A 26,476-nucleotide genomic window follows, 5' to 3' on the forward strand; every position below is an offset into this window, starting at 1 on the left:
GGCACACGGGCTCTTCATTGTGGTATGTGGGCTTCTCTCTAGTTGTGGCACAGGGCTCTAGAGCACATGGGCCCTGTAGCTGTGGTGCATGGGGTTAGTTGCCCTGTGGCATGTGGAATCTTAGTTCCCTGACCAGGGATAAAACCCGTGTCCCCTGCATTAGAAGGTGGATTCTTAACCACTGGACCACCAGGGAAGTCCCCTATTTATCCATTCTATATATATCAGTTTGCATCTGCTAATCCCAAACTCCTAATCCAACCCTCTCCCACCCGTCTCCCCCTTGGCAACCACCAGTCTATTCTTTATGTCCCTGATTCAGTTTTTGTTTCATAGATAGGTTCATTTGTGTCATATTTTAGATTCCACATTTAAGTAATATCATATGGTATTTGTCTTTCTCTTTCTTACTTAGTATGATAATCTCTAGTTGCATGCATGTTGCTGCAAATGGCATTATATCGTTCTTTTTTATGGCTGAGTAATATTCCATTGTATATATGTACCACATCTTCTTTATCCATTCACCTGTCGATTGGCATTTTGGTTGTTTCCATGTCTTCGCTATTGTGAATAGTGCTGCTATGAACACAGCGGGCATATATCTTTTTTTATATATAAATTTATTTATATTTATTTTTGGCTGCATTGGGTCTTCTTTGCTGTGCATGGGCTTTCTCTAGTTGTGGCAAGTGGGGGCTACTCTTCGTTGTGGTGTGCAGGCTTCTCATTGCCGTGGCTTCTCTTGTTGTGGAGCACAGGCTCTAAGCACATGGGCTTCAGTAGTCATGGCGTGAGGGCTCAGTAGTTGTAGCTCGTGGGCTCTAGAGCACAGGCTCAGTAGTTGTGGTGCACGGGCTTAGTTGCTCCACAGCATGTGGGATCTTCCTGGACCAGGGCTCAAACTTGTGTCCCCTGCACTGGCAGGTGAATTCTTAACCACTGTGCCACCAGAGAAGTCCCGCATGTATCTTTTTGATTTATAGTTTTGTCTGGATATATACCCAGGAGTGGGATTGCTGGATCATATGGTAATTCTACTTTTAGTTTTCTGAGGAAACTCCATACTGTTTTCCAAGTGGTTGCACCAACTTACAGTCCCATCAACACTGTAGGAGGGTTCCCTTTTCTCTACACCTTTTCCAGCATTTATTATTTGTCAACATTTTAATGATGACCATTCTGACTGGCGTGAGGTGGTACCTCATTATAGTTTTGATTTGCAATTCTCTAATAATTAATGATGTTGAGCATCTTTTCATGTGCTTATTGGCCATCTGTATTTCTTCTTTGGAGAAATGTCTCTTTAGGTCTTCTGCCCATTTTCCGATTGGCTTGTTTGTATTTTTGTGGTTGAGTTGTATGAGCTGTTTGTATGTTTTGGAAATTAAGCCCTTGTCAGTTTCATTATTTGCAAATATTTTCTCCACTTCTCTAGGTTGTCTTTTTGTTTTGTTTATGGTTTCCTTTGCTGTGCAAAAGCTTGTGAGTTTGATTAGGTCCCATTTGCTTATTTTTATTTTTATTTCTATTGCCTTGGAGACTGACCTAAGAAAACATTTGTACGATATATGTCAGAGAATGTTTTGCCTATGTTCTCTTCTAGGCGTTTTCTGGTGTCAGGTCTTATGTTTCAGTCTATAAGCCCTTTTGAGTTTATTTTTTTATTTTTTATTTTTTAATCAGTCATCAATTTTATACACATCACTGTATAAATGTCAATCCCAATCGCCCAATTCAGCACACCACCATCCCCACCCCACCGCAGTTTTCCCCCCTTGGTGTCCATACGTTTGTTCTCTACATCTGTGTCTCAACTTCTGCCCTGCAACCCGGTTCATCTGTACCATTTTTCTAGGTTCCACGTACATGCGTTAATATACGATATTTGTTTATCGCTTTCTGACTTACTTCACTCTGTATGAGAGTCTCTAGATCCATCCACGTCTCAACAAATGACTCAATTTCGTTCCTTTTTATGGCTGAGTAATATTCCATTGTATATATGTACCACAATTTCTTTATCCATTCGTCTGTCGATGGGAATTTAGGTTGCTTCCATGACCTGGCTATTGTAAATAGTGCTGCAATGAACATTGGGGTGCATGTGTCTTTTTGAATTATGGTTTTCTCTGGGTATATGCCCAGTAGTGGGATTGCTGGGTCATATGGTAATTCTATTTTTAGCTTTTTAAGGAACCTCCATACTGTTCTCCATAGTGGCTGTAACAATTTACATTCCCACACACAGTGCAAGAGGGTTCCCTTTTCTCTACACCCTCTCCAGCATTTGTTGTTTGTAGATTTTCCGATGATGCCCATTCTAACTGGTGTGAGGTGATACCTCATTGTAGTTTTGATTTGCATTTCTCTAATAATTAGTGATGTTGAGCATCTTTTCATGTGCTTCATGGCCGTCTGTATGTCTCCTTTGGAGAAATGTCTATTTAGGTCTTCTGCCCATTTTTGGATTGGGTTGTTTGTTTCTTTAATATTGAGCTGAATGAGCTGTTTATATACTTTGGAGATTAAACCTTTGTCTGTTAATTCGTTTGCAAATATTTTCGCCCATTCTGAGGGTTGTCTTTTCGTCTGGTTTACGGTTTCCTTTGCTGTGCAAAAGCTTTGAAGTTTCATTAGGTCCCATTTGTTTATTTTTGTTTTTATTTCCATTACTCTAGGAGGTGGATCAAAAAAGATCTTGCTGTGATTTATGTCAAAGAGTGTTCCTCCTATGTTTTCCTCTAAGAGTTTTATAGTGTCCAGTCTTACATTTAGGTCTCTAATACATTTTGAGTTAATTTTTGTGTATGGTGTTAGGGAGTAATCTAATTTCATTCTTTTACATGTAGCTGTCCAGTTTTCCCAGTACCACTTATTGAGGAGACTGTCTTTTCTCTATTGTATATCTTTGCCTCCTTTGTCATAGATTAGTTGATCATAGGTATGTGGGTTTATCTCTGGGCTTTCTATCTTGTTCCATTGATCTATGTTTCTGTTTTTGTGCCAGTACCATATTGTCTTGATTACTGTAGCTTTGTAGTATAGTCTGAAGTGAGGGAGTCTGATTCCTCCAGCTCCGTTTTTTTCCCTCAAGACTGCTTTGGCTATATGGTGTCTTTTGTGTCTCCATACAAATTTTAAGATGATTTGTTCTAGTTCCATAAAAAATGCCATTGGGGGGCTTCCCTGGTGGCACAGTGGTTGAGAATCTGCCTGCTGATGCAGGGGACACGGATTCGAGCCCTGGTCTGGGAAAATCCCACATGCCGCAGAGCAACTAGGCCCATGAGCCACAACTACTGAGCCCACGTGTGTCTGGAGCCTGTGCTCCGCAACAAGAGAGACCGCGACAGTGAGAGGCCCATGCACCGCGATGAAGAGTGGCCCCACTCGCCACAACTAGAGAAAGCCCTCGCACAGAAACAAAGACCCAACACAGCCAAAAAAAAAAAAAAAACAAATGCCATTGGTAATTTGATAGGGATTGCATTGAATCTGTAGATTGCTTTGGGTAGTAGAGTCATTTTCACAATATTGATTCTTCCAATCCAAGAACATGGTATATCTCTCCATCTGTTGGTATCATCTTTAATTTCTTTCATCAGTGTCTTATAGTTTTCTGCATACAGGTCTTTTGTCTCCCTAGGTAGGTTTTTTCCTAGGTATTTTATTCTTTTTGTTGCAATGGTAAATGGGAGTGTTTCCATAATTTCTCTTTCAGATTTTTCATCATTAGTGTATAGGAATGCAAGAGAATTCTGTGCATTAATTTTGTATCCTGCAACTTTACCAGATTCATTAATTAGCTCTAGTAGCTTTCTGGTGGCAGTCTTAGGATTCTCTATGTATAGTATCATGTCATCTGCAAACAGTGACAGTTTTACTTCTTCTTTTCCAATTTGTATTCCTTTTATTTCTTTTTCTTCTCTGATTGCAGTGGCTAGGACTTCCAAAACTATGTTGAATAATAGTGGTGAGAGTGGGCATCCTTGTCTCATTCCTGATCTTAGAGGAAATGCTTTCAGTTTTTCACCATTGAGAATGATGTTTGCTGTGGGTTTGTCTTATATGGCCTTTATTATGTTGAGGTAGGTTCCCTCTATGCCCACTTTCTGGAGAGTTTTTATCATAAATTGGTGTTGAATTTTGTCAAAAGCTTTTTCTGCATCTATTGCGATGATCATATGGTTTTTCTTCTTCAATTTGTTAATATGGTGTATCACATTGATTGATTTGCGTATATTGAAGAATCCTTGCATCCCTGGGATAAATCCCACTTGATCGTGGTGTATGATCCTTTTAATGTGCTGTTGGATTCTGTTTGCTAGTATTTTGTTGAGGATTTTTGCGTCTATGTTCATCAGAGATATTGGTCTGTAATTTTCTTTTTTTGTAGTATCTTTGTCTGGTTTTGGTATCAGGGTGATGGTGGCCTCATAGAATCAGTATGGGTGTGTTTCTTCCTCTGCAATTTTTTGGAAGAGTTTGAGAAGGATGGGTGTTAGCTCCTCTCTAAATGTTTGATAGAATTCACCTGTGAAGCCATCTGGTCCTGGACTTCTGTTTGTTGGAAGATTTTTAATCACAGTTTCAATTTCATTACTTGTGATTGGTCTGTTCATATTTTCTATTGCTTCCTGGTTCAGTCTTGGAAGGTTATACCTTTCTAAGAATTTGTCCATTTCTTCCAGGTTGTCCACTTTATTGGCATAGAGTTGCTTGTAGTAGTCTCTTAGGATGCTTTGTATTTCTGCGGTATCTGTTGTAACTTCTCCTTTTTCATTTCTGATTTTATTGATTTGAGTCCTCTCCCACTTTTCTTGATGAGTCTGGCTAATGGTTTATCAGTTTTGTTTATCTTCTCAAAAAACTAGCTTTTAGTTTTATTGATCTTTGCTATTGTTTTTTTTTTTGTTTCTATTTCATTTATTTCCACTCTGATCTTTATGATTTCTTTCCTTCTGCTAACTTTGGGTTTTGTTTGTTCTTCTTTCTCTAGTTCCTTTACGTGTAAGGTTAGATTGTTTACTTGAGATTTTTCTTGTTTCTTGAGGTAGGCTTGTATAACTATAAACTTCCCTCTTAGAACTGCTTTTGCTGCATCCCATAGATTTTGGGTCATCGTGTTTTCATTGTCCTTTGTCTCTAGGTATTTTTTGATTTCCTCTTTGATTTCTTCAGTGATCTCTTGGTTATTTAGTAACGTATTGTTTAGTCTCCATGTGTTTGTGTTTTTTACGTTTTTTTCCCTGTAATTCATTTCTAATTTCATAGCGTTGTGGTCAGAAAAGATGCTTGATATGATTTCAATTTTCTTAAATTTACTGAGGCTTGATTTGTGACCCAAGATGTGATCTATCCTGGAGAATGTTCCATGCGCCCTTGAGAAGAAAGTGTAATCTGTTGTTTTTGGATGGAATGTCCTATAAATATCAATTAAATCTATCTGGTCTATTGTGTCATTTAAAGCTTCTGTTTCCTTATTTATTTTCATTTTGGATGATCTGTCCATTGGTGTAAGTGAGGTGTTAAAGTTCCCCACTATTATTGTGTTACTGTTGATTTCCTCTTTTACAGCTGTTAGCAGTTGCCTTATGTATTGAGGTGCTCCTATGTTGGGTGCATATATATTTATAATTGTTATATCTTCTTCTTGGATTGCTCCCTTGATCATTATGTAGTGTCCTTCCTTGTCTCTTGTAACATTCTTTATTTTAAAGTCTATTTTATCTGATAAGAGTATAGCTACTCCAGCTTTCTTTTGATTTCCATTTGCATGGAGTATCTTTTTCCATCCCCTAACTTTCAGTCTGTATGTGTCCCTAGGTCTAAATTCGGTCTCTTGTAGACAGCATATAGATGGGTCTTGTTTTTGTATCCATTCAGCAAGCCTGTGTCTTTTGGTTGGAGCATTTAATCCATTCACGTTTAAAGTAATTATCGATATGTATGTTCCTATGACCATTTTCTTAATTGTTTTGGGTTTGTTTTTGTAGGTCCTTTTCTTCTCTTGTGTTTCCCACTTAGAGAAGTTCCTTTAGCATTTGTTGTAGAGCTGGTTTGGTGGTGCTGAATTCTCTTAGCTTTTGCTTGTCTGTAAAGCTTTTGATTTCTCCATCAAATGTAAATGAGATCCTTGCCGGGTAGAGTAATCTTGGTTGTAGGTTCTTCTCTTTCATCACTTTAAGTATATCATGCCACTCCCTTCTGGCTTGTAGAGTTTCTGCTGAGGAATCAGCTGTTAACCTTATGGGAGTCCCCTTGTATGTTATTTGTCGTTTTTCCCTTGCTGCTTTCAATAATTTTTCTTTATCTTTAATTTTTGCCAATTTGATTACTATGTGTCTCAGCATGTTTCTCCTTGGGTTTATCCTGTATGGGACTCTCTGCCCTTCCTGGACTTGGGTGGCTATTTCCTTTCCCATGTTAGGGAAGTTTTTGACTATAATCTCTTCAAATATTTTCTCTGGTCCTTTCTCTCTCCCTTCTCCTTCTGGGACCCCTATAATACGAATGTTGTTGCGTTTAATGTTGTCCCAGACGTCTCTTAGGCTGTCTTCATTTCTTTTCATTCTTTTTTCCTTAGTCTGTTCCGCAGCAGTAAATTCCACCATTCTGTCTTCCAGGTCACTTATCCGTTCTTCTGCCTCAGTTATTCTGCTATTGATTCCTTCTAGTGTAGTTTTCATTTCAGTTATTGTATTGTTCATCTCTGTTTGTTTGTTCTTTAATTCTTCTAGGTCTTTGTTAATCATTTCTTGCATCTTCTCGATCTTTGCCTGCATTCTTATTCCGAGGTCCTGGATCATCTTCACTATCATTATTCTGAATTCTTTTTCTGGAAGGTTGCCTATCTCCACTTCATTTAGTTGTTTTTCTGGGGTTCTATCTTGTTCCTTCATCTGGTATACAGCCCTCTGCCTTTTCATCTTGTCTGTCTTTCTGTGAATGTGGTTTTTATTCCACAGGCTGCAGGATTGTAGTTTTTCTTGCTTCTGCTGTCTGCCCTCTGGTGGTTGAGGCTATCTAAGAGGCTTGATGGGAGGCTCTGGTGGTGGGTAGAGCTGACTGTTGCTGTGGTGGTCAGCGCTCTGTAAAACTTTAATCCACTTGACTGTTGATGGGTGGGGCTGGGTTCCCTCCCTGTTGGTTGTTTTGCCTGAGGCAACCCAACACTGGAACCTACCTGGGCTCTTTGGTGGGGCTAATGACAGACTCTGGGAGGGCTCACGCCAAGGAGTACTTCCCAGAACTTCTGCTGCCAGTGCTCTTGTCCCCATGGTGAAACAGAGCCACCCCCTCCTCTGCAGGAGACTTTCCAACACTAGCAGGTAGGTCTGGTTCAGTCTCCTCCAGGGTCACTGCTCCTTCCCCTGGGTCCCGATGCACACACTCTTTTGTGTGCGCCCTCCAAGAGTGGGGTCTCTGTTTCCCCCAGTCCTGTCAAAGTCCTGCAATCAATTCCCACTAGGCTTCAAAGTCTGATTCTCTATGAATTCCTCCTCCCGTTGCCGGATCCCCGTTTTGGGAAGCCTGACGTGGGGCTCAGAACCTTCACTCCAGTGGGTGGACTTCTGTGGTATAAGTGTTCACCAGTCTGTGAGTCACCCACCCACCAGTTATGGGATTTGATTTTACTCTGATTGTGCCCCCCTACCGTCTCATTGTGGCTTCTCCTTTGTCTTTGGATGTGGTGTATCTTTTTTGGTGAGTTCCAGTGTCTTCCTGTCGATGATTGTCCAGCAGCTAGTTGTGATTCTGGTGTTCTCTCAAGAGGGAGTGAGAGCATGTCCTTCTACTCCACAATCTTGGTTCCTCTCCCTTGAGTTTATTTTTGTGTATGGCAAGAGGGTAGGTTCTAATTTTATTGACTTACATGTGGCTGTCCACCTTTCCCACCAACACTTGAAGAGACTGTCTTCTCCCACTGTATATTCTTGCCTCCTTTGTTGAAGGTTAATTGACCATAGGTGTGTAGGTTTATTTCTGAGCTCTCTATTCTCTTCCATTGATCCATATGTTTGTTTTTGTGCCATTACCATGCTGTTTGATTTCTGTAGCTTTGTAGTATTGTTTGAAGTCTGGGATGGTTATGCCTCGTGCTTTTTCTTTTTCTTCGGGATTGCTTTAGCAATTCTGTGTCTTTTATGGTTCCATATGAATTTTAGGATTATTTGTTCTATTTCTGTGAAAAATGTCATGGGTAATTTAATAGGGATCACATTAAATCTGTAGATTGCTTTGGGTAGTATGGTCATTTTAACAATATTAATTCTTCCAGTTGAAGAGCATGAGATATCTTCCTACTTCTTTGAATCATCTTCAGTTTCCTTTATTAGTGTTTTATAGTTCTCAGTGTATAAGTCTTTCACCTTCTTGGTCAAGTTTATTCCTCAGTATTTTATTTTTGGAGCTGCAATTTTAAAAGGTATTTGTTTTTACCTTCCCTTTCTGATATTTCATTGTTGGTGTAAAGAAATGCAATCTTTTTTTTCTGTATGTTAATCTTGTATTCTGCTACCTTGCTGAATTCGCTGATCAATTCAAGTAGCTTTTGTGTGGAATCTTTAGGGTTTTCTATATATAGTATCATATCATCTGCATATAATGAAAATTTCACCTGTTCCCTTCCAACTTGGATACTTTTTATTTCTTTTCCTTTTCTGGTTTCTGTGGCTAGGATTTCCAACACCATGTTAAAGCGAAGTGGTGAGAATGGGCATCCTTGTCTTGTTCCAGATTTTAGTGGGAAGGTTTTCAACTTTTCAACATTGAGTATTATATTGGCCGTGGGTTTGTCATAAATAGCTTTTACTATTTTCAGATATGTTCCCTCTATACCCACTTTGGTAAGAGTTTTTACCATGAATGGATGTTGAATTTTGTCAAATGCTTTTTCTACATCTATTAAGATGATCATGTATTTTTTGTCTTTTCTTTTGTTGATGTGATGTATCACGTTGATTGATTTGCGTATGTTGAACCATCCTTGTGAACTTGGGATGAATCCCACTTGGTTGTGGTGTATGATCTTTTTTATGTGCTGTTGGATTCAGTTTACTAATATATTGTTGAGAATTTTTGCATCTATATTCATCAATGATATTGGCCCATAATTTTCTTTTTTGGTGGTGTCTTTCTCTGGTTTTGGTATCAGGGTGATGGTGGCTTCATAGAATGTCCTTGGGAGTGTTCCCTCTTGTTCAATTTTCTGGAAGAGTTTGAGAAGGATTGGTATAAGTTCTCTGTATGTTTGGTAGAATTTGCCTCTGGGACCATCTGGTCCTGCACTTCTGTTTGTAGGGAGTTTTAAAATTACAGATTCTATTTCAGTTCTAGTGATCAGTCTGTTCATATTTCTTCTTGATTCAATTTTGGTGGGCTGTATGTTTCTAGAAACTTGTCCACTTCTTCTAGGTTGTTGAATTTGTTGGCTAATAATTATTCATAGTGTTCCCTTATGTTTTTTTGTATTTCTGCAGTATCAGTTGTTATGCCTCCTTTTTCATTTCTTATTTTGTATATTTACATTCTCTCTTTGGTTCTTGGTGAGCCTGGGCAGAGGTTTGTCAATTTTGTTTATCTTTTCAAAGAACCAGCTCTTGGTTTTATTGACTTTTTCTATTGTTTTTTAGTTCTCTATTTTGTTCATTTCCTCTCTGATCTTTATTATTTCCTTCCTTCTGTTGACTTTAGGTTTTGTTTGTTCTTCTTTTTCTAATTCTTTTAAGTGATAAGTTAGGTTGTTTGAGATTTTTCTTATTTTTTGAGGAAGGCCTGTATCACTGTGAATTTCCCTCTAATAACTGCTTTTGCTGCATCCCATAGATTTTTTATGGTTATATTTTCATTGTCATTTGTATCAAGGTATTTTTTAATTTCCTCTTTGATTTCATCATTCACCCATTGGTTTTGTAGTAGCATGTTGTTTAGTCTCCATGTAATCTTTTTATTCTCATTTCTTTTTCTGTGGTTAATTTCTAGTTTCATGCCATTGCGGTCAGAAAAGATGCTTGAGATAACTTTTATACTCTTAAATTTGTGGAGTCTTGTTTTGTGCCCTAGTATGTTGTCAGTCCTAGAGAATGTTGCATGTACACTTGAAAATAATGTGTATTCTAGGTTCTTTTTAGTGTAATGTCCTGAAAATATCAATTAAGTCTAACTGCTCTATTGTATCACTTAGTATCTCTGTTGCCTTATTGATTCTCTGTCTGGAAGATCTGTCCATTGATGTGAGTGGGGTGTTAAAGTCTCCTACTATTATTGTATTCCTGTCAGTTTCTCCCTTTATGTCTGTTAGTATTTGTTTTATCTATGTGGGTGCTCCTATATTAGGTGTATATATGTTGACGAGTGTAAAATCCTCTTCTTATATTGATCTTTTTTGTCATTATATAGTGTCCTTCTTTATCTTTCTTTATGGCCTTTGTTTTAAAGTCTATTTTGTCTGATACGAGTACTGAGATCTCTGCTTTCTTGTCATTTCCGTTTGCATGAAATATCTTTTTCCATCCCCTCACTTTCAATCTATGCGTGTCCTTTGCCCCAGAGTGGGTCTCCTGTAGGCAGCATATCATAGGCTCCTGTTTTTTTTTTTAATCCAATCTGCCACTCTGTGTCTTTTGATTGGAGCATTTAGTCCACTGACATTTAAGGTAATTATTGATAGATATGTATTTATTGCCATTTTGAACCTTCTTTTCCCATTGATTCTGTATTTCTTCTTCCTTTCTTTTTCTTTTTGTTTTTCCTTTTGTGACTTGATGATTTTCTTTTGTATTGTACTTGTGTTCTCTCCTTTTTGGTTTTTGTGAACGTACTGTATGTTTTTGATTTGTGGCTACCCTGTTTTTCAAGTATGTTAACCCCTTCTTATATCTACTTGCCTTAGACTAGTAGTCATATAGGCTCAAACACTTTCTAGGGGGGAAAATATCTACGTTTTCTTACTCTCCTCCCCCACGTCTTATGATTTCAATGTCCTCTTTTACATCTTCATGTTCATTCTTGTGCTGTTCATTGTGGTTATCATCACTTTCACAGAAAATTTTTTGTTTTTAATCTGTGTACTGGCTTATTTAAGTGATTTATTTTCCAATTGTGATTTTCTCTTCCCTATGGATTCTTACTTCTTTTCTACTTAGAGAGGACCTTTCAATATTTCCTTTAGGATAGGTTTAGTAATGCTATATTCTTATTTTTTGCTTGTCTGAGAGATTCTTTATCTCTCCTTCTATTCTAAATGATAATTTGCTGGGTAGAGTAACCTAGTTTGTAGATTTTTCCCTTTCAGGACTTCAAATATATGTTGCCACTCCCTTCTGGCCTGCAACGTTTCTGTAGAGAAATCAGCTGATAGCCTAATGGGGGTTCCCTTGTAATTACTCTTTGTTTTTCTCTTGCTGCCTTTAGAATTCCCTTTATCTTTAACTTTTGCCATTTTTATTATAATATGTCTTGGTGTAGGTCTGTTCCAGTTTATCCTGCTTGGGACCCTCTGTGCTTCCTGTACCTGGATATCTGTTTCCTTCTTTAGGTTTGGGAAGTTTTCAGTCATAATTTCTTCAAATATATTTTTGGTCCCCTTTTCTGTTTCTTTTCCTGGAATCCCTATTATGTGTGGGTTGGCACACTTTATATTATCCCATCGGTCTCATACTATTTTCTTTCTTTTTTTTTTTATTTGGCTGTCTGCCGTCCTGATTGGGTGATTTCCATTATTCTGTCTTCCAGGTCACTTATTCATTCTTCTGCATTATTCATTCTGCTATTCATTGCCTTTAGCTCAGCTTTCATCTCTGTAAATGAGTTTTCTAATTTTTCTTGGTTTCTCTTTATAGTTTCTAGTTCCTTTTTACAGTGTTCTGCATTTCTTTTGATAGCCTTTCTTAATTCCTTCATTATTTTCATTATCTCCTTTTTGAACTCAGTGTCAGAGACCTGTTTCATTGTTAATTCTTTCAGGGGAATGCTCTTGATATTTTAACTGGGAGTTGTTCCTCTGTTCCTTCATTTTACTTATATTTCTCTTACTCTGTGAGTTTAGGGGAAAGTTATCTACTGTGGTCTTGGATGGCTATTTATATGTGGGGTTGTCCCTGTGTAGCTTGTGTGGGTTTAATATTTTTGGTGTGAGGGCTGTTTTTAGTATGGATGCCTGTCGCCTCTTTCCCCAGCACGTGCTGGTTGTTTTCCCCTTGATAGGGGGTGTGCAGATGCAGTGGCTCGTGCCCAGTCTTGGGGTTCTCAGCTCAGGCAGGCAGCTCAGGCGTGCACTTGGGACATGTGATGGGAGTGGAGGCAGCTTGCAATGACGACTGGAATTTGGGTGGGTTCGTGACCACTCCTAGGGTCTGGGAGGGAGTCAGCAGGGGCCCACAACCACTCCTGGTGTCTGAGTGGGAGGTGGCGGGGTCCCACAACTGCTCCTAGCGTCTGGGGAGGCAGCAGTGGAGGCTTGCCACTGCCTCTGGAGCCCATTCAGGCAGTGTCCTGCCCTCTGCGAGTGTACACAGAGGATAAAGTCTACAATCTGGTCCCACCCCTCCCCTCATGCACCCTGCAAACAATGGTGACTGGCCTCTAAGGTGGCCCAGGCTTCCTCTGCTTACACACCCAGCCACAGTCGCACTGGATTCCAGCCCCCCGACCCCACCCCAGTCTGTCTACACACAGCCAACCCCAGTCCTCTCCTGGTTCTGATCTCTGAAGCCCGAGTTCCAGCAACCAGCCTCCACCAGCACTGGTGGACGTGCATGTCAGGCTGCGGAGTGCTGGGCAGCAGCACTGACCAACTGTGCAGTTCTCCCTCTGCTCTGGCTGCAGCAAACTGGCTGCTGCATTCTCCTCTGAGGCTCTGAAGCTCCCTTTCTGTCTTGGCCAATCTCCCTGCCGGTGAGGAGGCTTCCCAGGGCACAGGAAGCTTTCCTCTTTCACAGCTCCCTCCCAGGGGCGCAGGTCTCATCCTGATTCCTTTCTCGCATTTTTTTTTTCTTTTTTCCTACCCAGTTACGTTGAGATTTTCTTGCCTTTTCAGAAGTCTGAGGTCTTCTGCCAGCATCTAGTAGATATTCTGTGAGAATCACTCCACATGTAGATGTAGTTTTGCTGTATTTGTGGGAGAGGGTGAGCTTCACGTCATGCTACTCCGCCATCTTGCTCTCTCTCCCTAGAATCAATTCTTGTAACTGTTCCAAGTGTGCTTCAAATGAATTGTTTTCTGTAACTCTTCAAGGCAGAAGTGTTTGTATTTCCACTCCCATTTGGTAAGGCTTGTAATTAGTGTTGTTTAAATTTTCTGTATGCTGTTGATTTGTATATGGGATTTCTCAACAATTGAAAAAGAGCTGTTTAATTCTCTCAGTTGCTTGGCGGATTTTTCGATTTCTCTGTGGACTTCTATTAATTAATGCTCTGTATATTTTGAGGCTATTTTTACATGGAAATGTAATATTATGTAACATTTTAATGAAAATGATGACCTTTGCCATATCCTGTTGGTTAGAAGCAAGAAACAGATCCTGCCCACATTGAAGGCGAGGAGATTACACAGTGTAACGACTAGGACAGATCTTTTAGATTTATCCTTAGAGTCTCACTTCAACAATAAACATTTATTGTATTAAACACCACCTGGATAATTTAAGTGGCTTTGAACATTTTAATTTCATTTATACCCACCCCAAATTACATTGTCATGTATTTGACAAAGTGGACTTTGTCAAATTAAACACTTTTACTCTGAAAAAGGCACTGCTAATAGAAAGACAAGCCACAGACTTGGAGAATCCAATTCCAAATAATCTATCTGACAAAGAACTTGTATCAAGAATATATAAGTCTGAACACTCAACAGTAAGAAAAAGAACAACCTAATAAGAAGGGCAGGGGGCAAAAGATTTGAACAGAGACTGCACCAAAGAAGATATTCAAATGGCAAATAAGCATATGAAAAGATGTTCAAACTCATATGCCATTAGGGCACTGCAAATTAAAACCACAATGAGCGATCACCACACACCCAATGGGTAAAATTTTTAAAAACATATGATAATGCCAAGTGCTGGTTAAGATGTGGAAGAAGTGGAGCAACTGGAACTCATATTTGTGGTAGGAATGTAAAGTGATACAGAAACTTTGGAAACGTTTAACACACACTCTCACACTTAGGCATTTACCCTATAGAAGTGAACATTTATATTTACACAAAACTGGTATCTGAGAGTTTATAGCAACTTTATTCATAATGGCCTAAACTGGAAATATCTCTCATGTCCATCAATTAGTGAATGGATTAAAAGCTGGTACATCCATACAGTGAAGTACAACAATAAAAATAATGAATATTGATTTACATAACAATATAGATGATACTTAAATGCGTTTTACTAAGTGAAAGAAGCCAGATCAAAAGGTCTACATATTGCACGACTCCATTCATATGACCTTCTGGAAAAGGCAAAACTATAGGGATGGAGAACAAATAGGTGGTTTCCAGGGATTGAGGGAAAGGGGTTTACAACAAAAAGAGCAATCAAGAGAAATTATTATGCTAAAACCATTCTGTATGGTACTGGAGTAGAAGGATACATGACTCTATACTTGTCAAAACTATAGAACTATACATGATAAGAGTGAATTTTAGTGTATGCAAATTAGAAATAAAAATCTCAAACAAATGGATATTTTTGCCTGTCAAATGATGAGAGATTTATAAAAGGAAAGGGCATATTTTGATGCACATTTATGCACCCCTGATGGGAATGTTATTTGTACAACTATATTGAGGACAATTCAACAACACCTTTCAGGTGCCCTAATAACGCTCTCATCAAACTCAGTAATTCCAATTCTAGAAATTTATTCTAAAGAAATAGAGATGCACATAAAGGTTAATATACAATTATGTTCATTATATGTTAATTTTATAGGCAAAATTGATAATATCCAAAATGTCTGCATCATGGGATCATCCACAGTAAGCCCCCTATATACAAACAAGTTCCATTCCAAGAGCATGTTCATAAGTCCAATTTGTTCGTAAGTCCAACAAAGTTAGCCTAGGTACCCAACTAACACAATCGGCTATATAGTACTGTACTGTAATAGGTTTATAATATTTTTCACACAAATAATACATAAAAAACAAACACGAGAAATAAAACATTTTTAATCTTAAAGTACAGTACCCTGAAAAGTACAGTAGTACAGTACAACAGCTGGCATACAGGGGCTGGCATCAAGTGAACAGGCAAGAAGAGTTACTGACTGGAGGTAGAGGAGGTGGGAGACGGTAGAGCTGAAGGATCATCAGCAATAGGTAAGCTTCAATTTTTTTTTACCTTAATTTAAAAATACTTTTTTTATTTAACATCTTTATTGGAGTATAATTGCTTTACAATGGTGTGTTAGTTTCTGCTTTATAACAAAGTGAATCAGCTATACATATACATATATCCCCATATCTCCTCCCTCTTGCTTCTCCCTTCCATCCTACCTATCCCACCCCTCTAGGTGGTCACAAAGCACTGAGCTGATCTCCCTGTGCTTTGTGGCTGGGTAAGCTTCTGTTTCACTCACATTCTGGGCCTGAAATAAAGATACTGTACTACTATGCTCTATACAGTACGGTACAGTAAAGTACACAAAAGCACAACCACTTGTAGAGGATGCATGCACGTGACAATGTACACCAGACTCATGAACTAACTTACATGACTGGACATGTGAACACACGTTCGCATCTTTGAAAGTTTGCAACTTGAAGGTTCATATGTAAGGGGGCTTACTGTAAATGAACTTTGTTAGAACCATATGAAATATTATGTGACACTTAATACTGTATTTTTAAATAATGCTAATGATATAGGAGAATGCTTGTTTATTCTCAAATGAGAAAAGTTAAAGAATAACATATACAATGTCAATTTTATTTTTAAACTGTGTTATATACACTTTTTTTAAAGAGTAAAAGGAAATACATGGAAATGTTATGAATTATTTTCTGGGTTATAAGATTATAGGTATTATTTACTTTTTAATTTATACCTTTCACTTTATTTTTTAACAATGACCACTTGTTACTTTTGCCATCAAAAAGAAAACATTTTTTATTTTCAAAAAAGAAACAAGCCCAGCCTAATGCAGCCAATCCCATGATCTTTTCAGTTGCTATCTTCACTCAGAAGGCCACACTGTTGTCCCCCTGGATGCTTGTTGTTGTCTTGCTCCTTCAGGTACTGGACTCATTGCAGATGAATGAATACCTGCCAAAGTGAGAGACAGAGAGTGGCAGCATCTCTCCAGGAACATGAAACTGCTTAGTTAAACTGGCCTGATCAGCCACAGGTTGATACTGGTATCAATCTCTATGACCTATACAGGGAACAGATGTCTTTAAAAGCTATAATGCCCATCTTATATAATTGGAAGTTTCCCTTCTTCCAAATCTCTTTCTTCTATGAAATAATCTTTTAAAACCCTTCTCCTTCTCAAAAGCAGCTCCTAATTTTATTTTAGATATTCCATCATTCTCTGGGGAATGACAAAGGTCCAAATATTGACCTTTCATTGTACTGTTTCCTTATGTCCTATCTGGTGTTTGGGGTTGCCTGAAGCCATTCTGCCCACTGTCTCTGGCCCATTCATCCTATTAAAAAGAAAAACAAAAAACTGAGCTATTTGGTACTACTTGTGCTATTTCCTCTGTCCTCAACCCCTTTAACACCCTGTCATTGAACTGGAGAGTTCTTCTAAGTTGCAAACTTTTTTCTGGGTTGTTTTTTTTATACAGGTCAACAGAAACCTCCACAAGGGCAGACCTACCTAAGAAAAGTGGCTGACAGTGACTCTCACGAGTAAAAAAACAAAGTGCAGCACAACAACTTATCTTCACTCTACCTCTAAAAATAACAGGTTCATGAAGCGAGTCTCAGTGCCTTCTCCACTGAGGTAAAGGATTTTATGACCTTCACTTTTCTCTCCTCCCTTCATTCTTAATGGCAATAAGGAGTTAACTCCTATCTTCACTCAAATATCAGAAATCTCAGGTTTGCTTCCTTCAATCATGTAGGCTTCTAGGTCTAATACCCACTAAAATGTCAAGCATTTGTTACTCCATAATGGGATTTCATAGCTTCCCTCTCCTTCCCCTCTGCACTGCACTCCTTCTCTCCTTAAATCCAGAGAGAAACATGGTGTCACTACCAACACTCCCTGAATCTTCATTCACTCATTCACAGTAAGGCTCTTTCCATCTGGGGCCTGTTACAGACAGATGGCCTGGGGGAAGGAAAAGAAAAAAAAAACACCTGCTGAAACCCATGATGGTGGGGCAGGAGATGAAAGGTGGCTAGAGAGAGCAAGGAGTGCACTAGAAGGATTATGAAGAAAGGAGAGGCAAGGCACAGGATAAGGCACCAGAAGATGTGACTAGGGGTGTCCTGAACAATCACTGGAAATATTTGAAAGGTTCAAGACTGTCCACTTCCCCCATACCCTATCTTGCCCATCCCCAAGAGACAAAAAGTAACCTGACACTGTTTACTATTAACCCATAAGATGTGTGTCCTTATATACCATATGTATGCAAATCCTAATCTCTGATGACCAAGTTAGAAAGGGATACAAGCCCTCCTACTGGTATTTCATAATCAGTTGAGACATCAGGAGTAAACCCTGGGGCTGGGGTCCAGTTGCCGGCTGTGGCTAGTGTCTCCTGTGGCTGCCCCAGGAGATAAGGTGGGAGTTGGTTTCAGGGTGATTAACATGAGTATTCTCCAACTGCAGAGTAATTATGACAAATTCAACACCAACCTTAGTTTTCATACCTCCTTGGGTTTTAAGAGATGGAAAGAAGTGCTAATGAAAGACAGTGACCCACAGTGGCATATACATGGGACAGAGAAGTGCCAGTGGAAGGAGAAAGTCATGGCTTTTGTTTGCTTTAATCAGTGATATCTCAGTCATGGGACTGAAGGAAAAAGAATATGAATGCAGGGATTGGGGTTATTTTCAAGTCAATTGACTACCTTCCTTCCATGAAGTTGGGGTCTTATGTTGCTGAAACTCAAACTCATCTCTGGTGGCCTATATTCCAGCATTGGGGATCTGGCAATTTTTGACTACATGGTGTCCTCTTTATGGGAAGTGATAGTTCATATATATACATAGAGTACAACTTCTGAAAGGAGCCAAGAGGGCTAAGCATGCAATTGAAAAGAGCAACCTGTGGTCTGGAGAGTCTTCAGAAGGGTGATCTATCTATTGAGTCATGCTTTGCAAAGCTGGGATGAAGAGAGGCTGTAGTCATCCTCTGATTTTTTCCTTTTCTTCTCCTTCATGAAGTCTTCTACCAGCTCCTCCTGAGGAATAAATATAGAGCAGCCCCCACGGGAGGGGATGGGCTGTCTGAGGGCCTGGTCACTCTAACACAGTGGCTCTAAACCTTTATTGGAATATTAGCTCATTTGAAGACTATAACAAAAGAAAAATGACTGCATGCAATTTCAGAGGGTTCACAGAGACTCTCTTCCTAAACTTTACCTTCCAAGTCCTAAGGGCCATCTCTTTGCATCAATTTCCAGCCATCCTTCCCAACAGCACAGGGAACATCTACAATATGGCCACCAGACTGGATGTATCCTGACCCTAAATGGCTTTTACAAAGTGGTTTTTGTTATTCACACACTGATGTGGGCTTTCTTTTGTCTACTCTTTATCTTAAAAGCTCAGTTAGATAATAGGACTGTGTCTTGTTCTAATCAACATGTGTTTTTAAAGTACTGTGCCTGTCTTTTTCAAAGGGCAGTTCTAGTTCACTCCTCAACTCAGAGGCTCAGAAGCCAAAGCACATTATGGAACACAGCCAACAAAAGCCTGTACCATGTAATGAAGTTACATCAAGGTCAAGGGAAAATTTTAATCCTAAACAAATCTTTTTATCATACTTCCAGATGACCAGCCTTGCTGCTCTTTCAAAGAGTTAGGAGATGGCCACAGGATTCCACCAGTGCTAAGGGCCAGCAGCCTAGCTATCCTTGCCTGGGATTGCTGCTCATTTTCACACATGAAATGTTGACAGACCCAAAAGGGATAAACAGATGGCACACAGCAAAGTGTCGGGTTATAGAACAAGCACTTAATAAAGGAGGGGATCATTTTAGATGTGCATTCTGCCAGCCAAAACCTCAGTGCAATGGGCAAACCACAGTTTTTGCATCTTCTAGTAATCCCCACCACTCTTCTGAGGCTCATACTACTATCCATCCCACTACATCCTCTCTTCTCTTGCATCTGCACAATTGTCATGTGCCAACCTCCAGATCATTCCTCAGTCACTGAAGCTTATTTTGTCTAGCCCACAGTGTTCATTCCTAGCCCAGCTTTTGCTATAATTCTGGGTCACTTCAATATCCAGGTAAACAACCATCTGACATCCTACCATCACAGGTATCTTGATCACTCCAATTTTAAAATTTTCACATTCCAAAGTTCAGCCTCTGATACAGGTCCTATCATTCTAGTTTTCCAACTATTCAGCACCCATCTTGATTGCACTAAAGCCTCTTTTTCTTTACAGACTCTGAGCTTCCTTCCATATACAGTCTGGATCCTCAAATCCATTTCTGTGTAACTCCTCTCTTGCTAGCTGTCCATCCCTCAATCAATCAAGATCAGTTCCAGGCAACCAAATGTTACTTGTAACAATGGCCCAAGACCACTTTATATTTTTTTCCTGAGTCTATTATCAAGTTTCAAACTAGTTGTTCACTTTGATATGTCATAAGCTCTCAATCCAGCCTTTTGGCCTGGATATTCCTTAGACTCTTGTCTCCATAATCCTGTCCCTGGTCAGCTTCCTCTCTATCATCCACCTCTCCAATTACAAATCTTCAACACCCTTATCAGGTACTCTTCTTAACTCTTATTCTTATCACTATGCCCCAGTGAAGAGGTAACTCCTTTCATCTAAGGCTAACCCTCCACCAGTGTTCTAAGAGCCAAAAGTTATCATCTCTCTTCCACATGTACAGTGCCTCCCTTTTCCCTGCCCTGTAGTCTGTGAGCATGCTCAATTTTCTCCTACATTAAAAGGGAGCTTTTATGACTCACTGTAGGGCCCTGATGGAATTGGTTAACTTGTATTCTAGTTGTCACATCTTCTAACAGAAAGAAGGCTTCTCATGAAGCAATAATGATTAATCACACTAAATAAGAAAAAGGAAGTATGAGCCTGTTGAGTGGTGAACATAATCTGGAGGCCTACCTGTTAATGTAGGTAAGGGGATAGCTGAGGTATAGTTGAAAGGGGAAAACTGTGAATACCAGCCACAGGAGCAAACCCCAGACTGTGAGGATGAAGTTTCTGATCAATGATCACTCTGGTCCTACCCAAGGAGCAACTGGCAGCAAGTGTAGTAGTGGCAGCAGCAACAATGCAACATCTGCAAGTAGCCAAGACTAAAATACAGGCATAGAAACAGAGTATTTCATGGAAAATACATTAAATATGACATATATGTGGCACTTGTGCTGCCACATATATGTGGCACTTGTACTCCCCTTCTCCCACCCCCAGCAAACATCACTAATTAGTTATAATCCTCTTTCATACTGAGCTGAGATCTGGCTTCAGAATCCTTTTTATAAAACATAATCAAGACATGTACTATCAATCAATTGGAGATGGTACTTGAGATGATGAAGTATATTTGCTATTTTTGCACTACACAGAAAAGTCCTTGGCAAAAGAATTAGAAGATAGGAGTAAGCTTCAGGAGAAAGCACACTGAAGACAGCTTGGACGTTGTAGGCAACTGGCGGGGACAAGCTGAGCCCATGGAGATCACAGAGCAGGCGCCCAATTAATGTCTGTTGATGATTCATTTTTTCATTCAACAAACATTTAATGAGGCCTACAATGTGCACCGGATTAGGCACTGCGAATACAAAGATGAATAAGGCACTGTCCTTGCCCGTTAGGAATTTAGAGTCTGGTAGACGAGAGCCATAGACACGGACAATGATAATACAACCTGATAAGTGCTAGGACACTTAGCAGGTTGTATTATATCCATCCGAGTAGGATTTCTTCAGGTTGCTGTTGGATCCATGAAGTCCTCCCAGCCACCAGGGCCTGCTGTTGTTTCTGTCACGCGGTGAATGTCCCAAGAACTAACAATGATACCTGCAATTTATAGCGTGCTTATAACATACACTTTACAATATCCTCATGAAAACCCTGCAAATTAATTATTATAATAGATGAAGAAATTGAGGTTCAATGAGGTTAAGTAACATGCCTTAGATCACACAGTTAGTAAGTAGTTGAGCCAGGTTTCAAATCCAGTTTTGACCAATTTCAAAGCATTTTACTACACTTTTTAGGATACTTTTATTCAGTTTGGGTACTGTACAAATTTTCAACAACTTTATATTTGGAAATAAGAGCAAATGCAATAGATTAGTGATCAGGGCATGGACAAAAGTCATCTGTTTTCCCAACCTATTTGGCAGAGGGAAAAAAAAAGGCAGAGAAGTGACTTCACACTAGCATGCCATTGAAAACCTTGAGGTCAGTTAGTTTTACTTTTTTTGCAAACCCCAACATCCTTATTGACAATATAAAATATAAGTACCTCTAGTTAACTATCTTCTTTTAATCCTCGTCAAGGTCAACATCATTATCTGCAGCAACTACAGTTCATATTAGCATTTAGCATATTCCACACCAGTTCCAAGCAATTTACAGAAATAATCCCATTAAATACTTATATTCCCACCCCCACTCATCATTGCAAAAAGATATTAATTCTATTTTACATAAGAAGTACCAGAGAGGTGAAAAACCATGCTCAAAACCACATTGGTAAGTGTGAGACTAGATTTGAGTCCAAGGCCCAAACTGTCACTGTACTACTTTGCTGTCCTGCTCAGGGCTTCCTGTCCCAAACCTTCTTCCCCCTACTGCCCTCCAGGATGGCTAGTGACATAAGGTCCACTGAAAATACATAAGGTCTACTTAAACATAATCTCCTATTAATCATTCCAGTCACAGAAAGCCATTCTCTGAATCCCCAGGGTCACCACTCTGAGCCTTAAGGGGAGAATTTCCCAAATATTCTGTTTATATTGCTTTGAGAAAAGAGAAAATAAACACTGGATATATTTAGATTTTTAATTATTGAATGTATTTTTTTACCAAGAGATATAACCATAAACATTTAAAAATCCCTAAGCAAAATAAAGCAATTGAGACAATAACTAAGGCCATTTCTTCCCTGAGTGGGTTTTAAATACAAAAGCCTCCATTTTTGGTAAAAAATATTTTGGGAGATATATGACAGTGAGATTAGCCCTGCTATTGATGAGAAGGACCAGGAACTTAGTAATACTATGAGAAGCCTGCAGCTGTTCAGATGTCTTCCCAAGAGTCAACATTTCATATATGGCTGCCCCCCAAACCAAAGAAACTTGCAAAATCTGTGCAGCAAAGCCCTGGTCTAGAAGGAACATCTTCAGATGTTCACCCATCTAAAGAACATGTGAGAATCTTTCATGAAGGCCAGGGGTGGGGATGGGGGATACACACTTGCCAAAGTCTGAAAGCCTCAATTTTCCCATGTTCTAATTATATCTGTATTTTGTATAAACTCTTATTTGAGAGGTTATCCCCTCTTCTTCACTCCCACTCCTTCTAGCCTTAGATCACTTATCATCTTAACTACTACAGTATCCTTCTAACTGATCTCCCTGTCCAGATTTGAAAATCTTCCATACTACCAGAGTGACCATCAAAAGCATCTCCTTAAAACACTCAAAATGAAATCCAAATTTCATGGCACATTTCCATCTAATTTCATGAACTACTTGTAGTTTCCCAATTCATCATTCTATTTCTAATCCCCATACCTTTGCTTAGAAGGTATTTCCCTCTGTTTTCTGCCTAGTCAACCTTTACTTTTTTAAAGAATCAACTGAAGCATCAGTTCCTCCAACCTCTGCATCTCCAGACTCAGTCAAATGATTTCTCTTCTGAACCCCATAGTATCTTGTACATACCTCCATTGTAGAGCATACCATACTGTTGTAAGTATCTGTGTACATGTCGAACTCTCTCACTAGACTGAGAACTCCTTGAGGGCAGGAATCGTGTCTAATTCATCTCCATATCCCCATCACCAAGCACAGTGCCTGGCAGCACAAAAAGCAGCAGAGAGAAGCTGAAGATGCAGGAGAGAGAACAATAAAGCAATATTCTTGAATTGAGGCATAATACAAATATGATGAATGAGTTGAAGCTATAGAAAAATATTATTTCAGCTCAGTATTGCATAGAGCTCTTGAAAGAAGAGATAAGTTAACTCAGGGAGGAGTTCCCCATCACTAAGTACACTTACTTGGAGGCAAAAAGACCATTTGTTGGGTATATTATAAAAGGACTTGAATTAGGGTCAAATTAAAATAAGCTGTTTTAGATATGAGATTTTTTTTAAGGTCCTTCTATCCTTGAGGTTCTAAATCTACAACCTATGCTATAATCAAAAGAGCCATCACTCTGAGCCCATGTCACAGTGAATGGTGGCTCCCAGAGTTGTGGACAACTGTTGAGGCTTCATCTCATTCCCATCCATTAGCAGACTGATTGTACAACATAACTCATTTTCTGGTGGCCTGATTCCCTGGTGACCCTTGAACCTGGAGCAGGAAATACTTTAAATGCTTTAAAGGCCACCAAGTAGAACCTCATGACCCCAAATATCTTCCACAACCTGCTACCTGAAGCCTTACATTTCTTCCTTAAACCTTTAGTGCCTTTGATCAGCTTGTTAAAAATGCCACTTAATCTAATATGGCGAGCTTGCACCAATCAAGTGTATACTATAGGATGGATAAAAACAATACAACCTTCTGTACCTCATGAAATCATCTAGTCTCACCTTCCCCTCCACCCAACACAAATCAAAGAATGCTTACAAAATATCCTGATTTTTAATTCTGGTACTGTTTCTTCAACTGCAAAATATGGACATTGTATTGAATAGTCTCTCAGATCCCTTTTACCCCAGAGAAATATATGTTCCTCACCCATAAAATAGACAAGTGGAATCGGTTCTTCCAACTTCACCAGATTTTTATAAGGGTCAAATAAAACTATGTTTCTGAAAGGCTTCTAAACGATAAACTGCGATACAAATGTAAGGAATTACTATTGCAAATTAAGATATATAGGAGGAGAGAGGTAGAAGAAGTATGTTCTGCCATTAATGAGATTAGTTACCTGAGCAAACTTATTCTACCTCTCTGGGATGCCTCAGAGGGTTGTGATGATTAAATGGGAACATGTGAAGTAGGCACACAATAAAAATCTGTTTCATCTGCCCTGACTGAGACAGAATCTCAGTTATAAATGTGACCTTAAAGTGCATGTAATCCAACTTTCACTCCATGCAGGGAGATTCTCAAATTCCACTAGGTTATTATTTCCAAGAGTATTTTCATCTTTGGACATTCTTGAATCTGTTACTCCATTAACTAGAACTGCCTTTACACAACAAAACCAACTATCCCTGACTTCAGACCAGCAAGCTCTCCATTTTGCAGTTGTCTCCCACAATCTAAACGGCTCTAATTCCTATAATGCTTCTCATAGGATCTAAGTTCAAATATCTCTCTGTATCCTGGATGTTCTCCTTTAGCTCCCTCTCAGAGAGTTGCTCTTAAAATTGAAACAAAACCATCAAGTGGAACGGGATTCTTACCTCTCCGAAACTCTAAACTTTTGTAGTGAAAACACAACCAGTTAGCTCTATATTGGAGGGTTTGAAGGTCTTCAATGGGTACATATGCTATAAACAATAAGCAGAGTCCCCAAAAGCTTGCAGGATGGAAGAAGCACTTCGAAATGGGAAAGGGGAGGGTCAAAGGGATGTTGACAGTATTAAAAACAAATGGCTTACTACATAATTTCCCCTAATATTAGCAACCACCTCTGTACTTATGCAGAACAGGGATATGGAACATTATAAATAATGCAGGCTCCTAGGGCCTTGTGGAAGAAATGGTAACATCATATTCAAAAATACATTTTATATGACCTTTTATACTAATAGAGTCTAGTCTATGCAGATGACACCTTCTGTACTTTTCCCACCAGAATCTCAGTTCCTAAGACATCTGCCTACTTCTTCCAGAAACTAGGAAAAAAATATTGAAAATAATAAGTGGAAAAGACAAGCATACAATGATGAAGACCTGAATAAAAGGAGAAACATACCACATTCATGTATGAGAAAATTATAAAGATGACAGCTCTCCAAAAATTATTCTATAATTCAATGCCATTCCAACTGTAACTCCAATGCTATTTGTGGTGAGAACTTGACATGTTCTTTCTAAAGGGCTCCTGGAAGAACAAGTATATGAAAATAAAGAAATTTTTAAAAAAACGAATGAGGGTCTTTCCCTACTAGATAAAGCTGTTATTTAAAACTAGACATGTAGGAACATACAGCAGTCACATTGTCTAATCACAATGCAATAAAACCATATATACATGTATACATTTCATTATATGTATATATTTCAACATATATTATATACTTCATATAGATATGAAATATGTGTTCAAACCAGAAAACCTCAACATGAAGCATCACAGTAAATAACAATTGGGTCAAAAAAGAAATGTAAATTACAATCAAGCCAATTTAGCAAGTAAAAAAGGAACACTATAACATAAAGCCAATACTATACATAGCCTTACATCCTCTTATTATAAGGTAATGAAAAAGAATTACTTTCAGTAAAGATAACAAACAAAATGAGAGTCAAACAAAGGAGAAGAATAGGGGACAGAAAGAATATGTGAATAAATAATAGCCCAAAACTTGCCAAATTTGATGAAAAAAATATTAATCTATACATGCAAGAAGATCAATGTATGCCCAAAAGGATAAAGTCAAAGACACTCAAATCTAGACTCATGACTGACTTCAGAATCTTGAATGCAGCAAGAGAAAAACAACTCATCATGTACAATGGCTCCTCAGTAAGTTATAGCTGACTTCTCATCATAAACCATGGAGACCAAAAAACAGTGGGTGATATATTCAAACTGCTGAAGGAAAACGAATGTAAACTGAGAATTCTATGTTCAGCAAAACTATCCTTGATAAATTAAGAATTGTAACATTACCAGATAAACAAAAATTAAAATAATTCAGTGCTAGCAGACATGCCATCTACAAGAGATACAAAATCAAGTCCTTCAGGCAGAAATGAAAAGACATTAGACAGTAACTCACATGCACATGAAAAATAAAGAACACCAATAAGATAACTCCATAAATATAACAGACAAAAAAAAAATCTGTATTTATTTGTAACACTTTTCTTCTCATTTCTGACTTAAAGACAATAGCATAAAGGAATAACTAGAAAATTGTGTTGATATGCTTACATCATGTAC

The 26,476-nt window shown here is 38.7% G+C and overlaps 2 protein-coding genes across 7 annotated transcripts in view; one reads left to right on the forward strand and one right to left on the reverse strand.

The window, feature by feature from the left end:
• CHIC1 (cysteine rich hydrophobic domain 1) overlaps positions 1-13,651 on the forward strand; it is a 436,141-nt gene extending 422,490 nt beyond the window's left edge. The window contains exon 8 of the mRNA XM_082377544.1: positions 10,137-13,651. The gene's annotated coding sequence lies outside the window, so the exon portion shown is untranslated. The remainder of the gene's footprint in view (positions 1-10,136) is intronic.
• A 1,504-nt stretch (positions 13,652-15,155) lies between these two features.
• LOC309620754 (uncharacterized protein) overlaps positions 15,156-26,476 on the reverse strand; it is a 61,216-nt gene continuing 49,895 nt past the window's right edge. For 3 of the 6 annotated variants that reach the window (XR_014239602.1, XM_082377636.1, XM_082377640.1), the window contains 5 exons: positions 25,283-25,411; positions 23,068-23,228; positions 21,645-21,702; positions 18,233-20,450; positions 15,156-16,271 (listed from right to left, as the gene is read on the reverse strand). Coding sequence is in view for 3 of the 6 variants with exons in the window: in XM_082377637.1 (XP_082233763.1) it covers positions 25,370-25,411 (42 nt within the window). In the remaining 3 variants the exon portion in view is untranslated. The remainder of the gene's footprint in view (positions 16,272-18,232; positions 20,451-21,644; positions 21,703-23,067; positions 23,229-25,282; positions 25,412-26,476) is intronic. The other 3 variants (XM_082377637.1, XM_082377638.1, XM_082377639.1) reach the window with 3 other exon arrangements.

The sequence above is a fragment of the Balaenoptera borealis genome (assembly GCF_965194805.1).
Source record: "Balaenoptera borealis genome assembly, chromosome: X".
Taxonomy (NCBI): Eukaryota; Metazoa; Chordata; class Mammalia; order Artiodactyla; family Balaenopteridae; genus Balaenoptera; species Balaenoptera borealis.